Below are 6,000 nucleotides of genomic sequence, written 5' to 3'. Positions count from 1 at the left end.
TTTTATGAGGCAAACGTGTGAGCAGAGTTGTAAGTAGCTCCATTTATTTGAGTAAATAGCTTGTAAAGAAATCATTGGTAAACATTACAAAATTAAATACATTTTCAAAAGCTTGCCAGTATACATAAAATTCACAAACATAGTTATTTTAAAAAATAAAATATGTTCAGAGCACCCTTGATAGAGAATGCCTGGCCCCTGTGCTCCGACAGGGCCTCCCAGAGACATCGCACTGTGGGTGGGGCCTCTGTGAGAGGCAGTAGGGCCTCCTGGAGGGAAACAAGAGTCTCTACTCTGACATTTTACCCCACCCATGTCCATCTGAATTTTGAGCCTCCCCTAAGGAGCTAGTTTGTAACTGAGAGGGGCGGGGCAGGCACCCCAGGCCTAGTCCAAGCAAGGGGGCTGGGGTGTAAAATTTGGGCCACGAGCCAGAGTCCTCACCATATGCCGATGAGAGAAACCAGCTATGCCATCTCCACCACGGTTCCAGACCAGCTGATGTTCCTCTACCAACTTAGAGAAGGTGAGGCTTCCCCACCTCTCCCTCGGCTCACCACTCAGTGCACCCCCTCTGGTCCGACGCCGCCCAGGCACAAAGTGACCAGAAGCTACTTCTAAGAAGGAAGCGACACAATCTGCTGACTGCCTAATGACCTGCTTTCATGGAGAGAGAATGCACAGTTCTTGGCTGAAAGCAGGAAAGTCATTGTGACACAGTGCTTCCATTTTCCATTGCAAAACACTGCTCCAATAGCGGGGGCCCTGCTCTAGGAATCCCAGCAGTTCTTCAAACGAAGGGTTTGTAAAACTTGAAAATACCACAAATGAGGCAATACGTACATGGCCTGGCAAAGCATCCCAATTAAATAATATAAAGTCCATAAATTAAGCCCTTGACCAACTCAACATTTTTGTAGTGTAGCTCATTCGAATAACGGATACACTGAATTCTTTCACTTTGGTGCATAAAGTGGATGTCGGAGGTCAGCGCACTCACGTGAAGGACATCCAGTGGCCTCTTGCAAACACACGTGCCATGACCTCCAGTGAAAGGACGACCACACGTTCATTTCATCAATGTGAAATAAAACGCACATCTACGCTGTAACTCTGTTGCTTGTAGATATATACAAGTGCGAGAAATTCGATATCTGAGTCCAATGTACAACTTAAGAAAAAAGGATTACCAGACTAGTTGTAAAAAACCATCATCCCTGTATAGTTAGGTCACTGACATCGGATTCCTCGAAGGAAATACTGCCTGGCCCAGCCCATCCTTGGATGCCTGTCTGGTTCGACAATCCCTGGTCGGGCTGAAACCAGAGTCATGATATCTTTCTATTAAAATAGTACACTAACAAAACCTTTAAAAACAAATACAGGAACGCTCTTGAATAAACACCTAACGGATTCCCCCTCCCCAAAAAGTGATTCTCATAAGGACAACTATTCTTTAATAAAAGTCCTCGTGAAGTCCGCATCCCAGGACCTGTCTTGGTCTCCAGGCAGTTCCATCTGCGCCGTTACACAGCCTTCTTCTGCGGGGGGCTCAGCTTCCTCATGCCTCTTATCCGAGAGAGCAGCTCCTTGATAAACTCCTAAAAGAGATCAGAAGTCAATACGAGGGGATGGCTCTGTTAAAATCTGGGTTTGAAAATCTGCTTGAAGTAACTGATGTCAGTTGAAGTTAGCCTTAGCTGATGAGTTTGTTTGGATGTATTAACTCCAACTGGTACAAGACAGGAAGCTTTTAAACAATGAAGTGTGCTTAAATTCACACCACAGTGCCTTCTGACTGCTCTACAGATGCTCCTCGGAAGTACGATGGGTTTATGTTGAAAATATTTTAAGTCAAAAAGGCACCGACTACACCTAACATACGGAAGATCACGCTGAGCCTGGCCTACCTCACACGTGCTCATTAGCTGCGGCTGGGCGGAGTCATCTCGCTGCCGCCTCCAGATCGCGAGTATCGTGCTGCATGTGGCTAGTGGGGAGAGTATCAAAATTCGAAGTACACTTTCTACTAAATAAGTATCACCTTTGCACCATCGTAAAGTAAAAAAATCATAAATCGAACCATCAAAGGTCAGGGACGGTCTGTACCCTTTAGGGAGAAGACCAGGCTGCCTTCATTCCCTGACAATTGTCTTCTTGGCCCCGAAGGTATATGTAGTTTCTGTGCTTCCAAACCTTGAGTAAACCTTTAATATGAGCACACACATCACCCAGGCAGCCTACAGATTCTGACCTAGCAGGTCCGGGCTGGGGCTGAGATTCTGCATGTCCAGCTAGCTGCAGGGGATGCCAGTGTTAGTCTCGGGACCACACCCGGAAAGGCAGGGCCGGCCGGAATCGCCAGGAGACTGTATTAAACCGAATGCTGGGCCTGCCCCCCCAGTGTCTGGTTCAGCAGGTCTGGGGTGGCGCCTGAGAATTTGCATCTGTAACAAGTCCCAGGTGATACCTACGCTGCTGGTCCTGGGATCTTACTGAGAACCACTGGTCCATGTCACAATGAGAGTCTTTTGGCTCTTTTACTTTTTTTCCTGCAAATCATAGTTTTTTAAAAACACACACGTTTTATATTGACAATCCAGTACATATAAACATACACCTGAAATAAAAATGTAAAGAATGAATACTAACTCTACACAATGTACTCTACATCTCTAGGTATGCTAATTTCACTTACAGCTGGGGAGGCCCACTGAAGTGATTCCATAATTCTTGGCTGAGAACCAAAGACTGAAGAACAATCTAGAATGGTTCCTAGTTTATACCATCAGGAATCCTTCATTGTTGCCTCATGTTTTAAAATATTTGGTCTGAATTAATAAATTAGTAATTAAACACATTTTACAATGTTTGCGGTCTCTAAGGGCAATTTCAGCAGTTAAAGAACTTTCATGAGAAAAAAATCTGCACATAGGTTGCCTCACTTGTAATGAAATAAAACTCATAGTTTGTGCTCACAAAAAATATTTGGCTACCAAATATGCCACATTTATTAGATAATAATTATTCTGTCTTCCTATTTGTGTTTGTCAAAGACAAAGCTGACAGCCAATCAGACTTTCTGATCAGCAAGTGACAGCCAGCAAAGGGTAGAACTGAGCAAAAACACTAAGAATCCTTCCTCTGCATTATGGCCTCTGCAAAACAGCTCTCAGACAATCTCCCACACCAATTACAATGCTTAGTCATGGGCTCCCAGACTAACGAGGCCTGCAACTACTCTCCTGCCCTAAAACAATAAGTTTGAATGTTTAATATTTTATTAGACACCCCTATTTCCTTTCCTAATAATCTTTTTGCTGTTATAAAAGTAATATGAGCTTGTCCTAGAAAGCGTGGAAAATACAAACCAGCAACAATTATTCCTCAGAATAAACCACGATTAACATATTTTCTTCTATGGAAAGCAGTTTTTACCTAATTAAGATCATACTGAACAAATACATCATTTTTTCCTGCTCAGCATTATGTCAAAGCCTTTCCCCACAACATTAAATTGCCTTTCTAAAAATTAATCTTAATGGTTATACAGTCCTTTATTGTACAGATTTTCTACAATCTGCTTAATTCCCCCATCACTGGATATTTGATTGGTTCTTGGCTTTTCAAAATTGTAGACAATGCCCCAGTTAACATCTCTGTGTGTTAGTCCTTGCCTGCAATTTAGATTATTCCCTTTGGACGGCAATTCCCGAAGTGGGTCCAAGGACAAAGCCATTTTGATCACCACCATTTCTGAACCTGGACAGAATGAAATCCATGTGAATAAAATGAGGCCCTATTTTCAGTTTCTGAACCCTATTTTATCTCATTTTAAAATTTTTCTAGGATAAAATAATGCAAAATTTTCCCACATATAGTCAGCTTCCACTTTGAAAAGTAAAATGCATCCCCTATTGCCCCTTTTACTATGTGACTTAACAATGCATAGTATGATGCATATACAATTTCAATTTCATCATTTTTAGAATGTTACTCAACGGACTGCAGGGAAAAGTTCCAGCATGTGGGTGTAGATTTCCTTCCTCTTTTTTTTTAAGCAAAAGTCAGAATTATAAACTCTATCATTTATCTTGTTAATACATCTGGTAGTTTTCCTTCACTATTTTAATATCGCTTTCATAAAGATCATTATAAAAATAAAGACTAACGTAAGATAAGAAATAATGTGTCCTAAACCACAGACCTCTCTTCTTCAGGCATGAGTAATTCGGGAATTTAAATCAAAATCAAATTTCCTCAAAGCATTGATTATGTTCTGTAAAAATCTGAGTGATTAAAAAGTTAAAATAACTCATCTTGTATTTATGACATATTAAAATTAATGAAAGTTTCATTTTACATTTCATATTAACATAATTTATATGTCTATAACAACAGAGTCTACTGTGCATGTTTTAAACTGTTCACTAAATTTGCATAATGAGATGCTCAGATGAGTAAATTTAAAAATAGCAAGATCAATACATATTCTTCAGATAGAAACTGGACACCACCACTTGCAACAGAAAGATTTTGTTGATTACATATGATTCACAAAGAAAATTCAAGGATCTCTATAATCAAAAATATTGATCAATGCCTCTTGGTTCCCATTATTCAAGAATACTCTATGTAAGTAGCAACGTATCTCATTTACCTCCAAAACAGATCACTCAGACTTGGGTTAGGGACACTCATTTGGTCAGAGAAGGGCGGCCCCTTTGAGGAAATGACATCTGAGTTAAGACCTGAATTCAGGAAATAAAGCCAGCTTGGAGAAGATCATGGCCTACATGCAGAGGCCTTGCAGAGAAACAAGTGAGAAAGTGGGCATTCCTGGCAAAGATAGCCAAGGTGAGCATGGTGGGAGCCATGGTGGAGATGCTAGGGCCAGGTCTCCAGGCCCTTGTTGGCCACAGTTAGATGATGAGAGGTCATTTTGGGTGCAACGGAAAGCCACCAGTGGCTTTCAAGGAGAAGAGCGTCATCTGGTTGGGTTTTTAAAAGATCCCTTTGGCTGCTGTGGGGAGAATGGGTTTTATGAAGACAGGAGTAGAAGAGATCAATTTGGAGCTGCTGCAGGAGTCCAGGCAAGGGATGCCAGTGGCTTGGAGTTAAGCTGATGGAAACTGAAGTGGAAATCCGTGGATAGATTTGGGATCCACTTCAGAGGCAAAGGCGGTAGACCTTGCTGGTGGGCTGAATGTGCGAGTAGGGAGCAGTGGGGAGTGGGGACAGGAAAGAAGGGAATTAAGGACCCTCATTAGAAGAACAGAAGACAGGTGGTGGCATTTTCTGAGATGGGGGATAGCTGGAGAGGAAAAAAAGTTTACAGATATGAGATGCCTACTAAACATTTAAGGGATGACATCAAGAGGACAGATAAATATGACTTTGGGTTTCAGCTCATGGCTGAATGCATAAAGATGGGCCCCGCTAGCACCCAGATCAGTGGCTTTCAACTCAAAAAACAAACTAAAATACTACTGTGACCCACAAATAGTTATAGCAGCCTAGTAGACAAAGATATGACTAAAAAGTTTTGTGAAAAAAGATAACACTATATGTAATACCTCTTGATATTTTCCATTCTATTTTATTTTTTAAAAACACAGGCCATAACCAGGTTATCACCCATAGTTTATACACACAATGATCTATACTAGGGCTGCTCAATACAGTAGCCCTTAACCACATGTGTTTATTTAAATTTAGATGCATTAAAATAAATAAAATGTAGCTCCTTAGTCATACTAGCCACATTTCAAGTACTCAGTAGCCACACATGACTAGTGGCTACCATAATGCACACTGCAGATAGGAGAGAAGGGGGGGAAACGCAATAGAGTGTGCTATGGAGAAGCCAAGGGAAGTGTTGGCCAGAGGGTTTTCTAGTGTTTCTAGATGGAAGAGGTGCTCAGTGAAGTCAAGAATTGATAAAGGTTGAGTAAGGCAAAGAGACAAAGCTATTAAGCTGTCAAGAAAGGGGCCATTCGT

General features: G+C 41.5%; 1 protein-coding gene across 1 annotated transcript in view; it reads right to left on the bottom strand.

Annotated features, from left to right (window-relative positions):
* Window positions 1–582: 582 nt before the first annotated feature.
* Window positions 583–6,000, bottom strand: part of PPP1R14C (protein phosphatase 1 regulatory inhibitor subunit 14C) — a 57,694-nt gene continuing 52,276 nt past the window's right edge. Inside the window, exon 4 of the mRNA XM_087817201.1 lies at window positions 583–1,601. Coding sequence (XP_087673327.1) covers window positions 1,527–1,601 — 75 coding nt within the window. The 3' untranslated portion in view covers window positions 583–1,526. The remainder of the gene's footprint in view (window positions 1,602–6,000) is intronic.

The sequence above is a fragment of the Miniopterus natalensis genome, chromosome 5 (genome assembly GCF_054644295.1).
Source record: "Miniopterus natalensis isolate mMinNat1 chromosome 5, mMinNat1.hap1, whole genome shotgun sequence".
NCBI classification, from domain to species: Eukaryota; Metazoa; Chordata; class Mammalia; order Chiroptera; family Miniopteridae; genus Miniopterus; species Miniopterus natalensis.
This window is presented reverse-complemented; position numbering and strand designations above follow the sequence as displayed.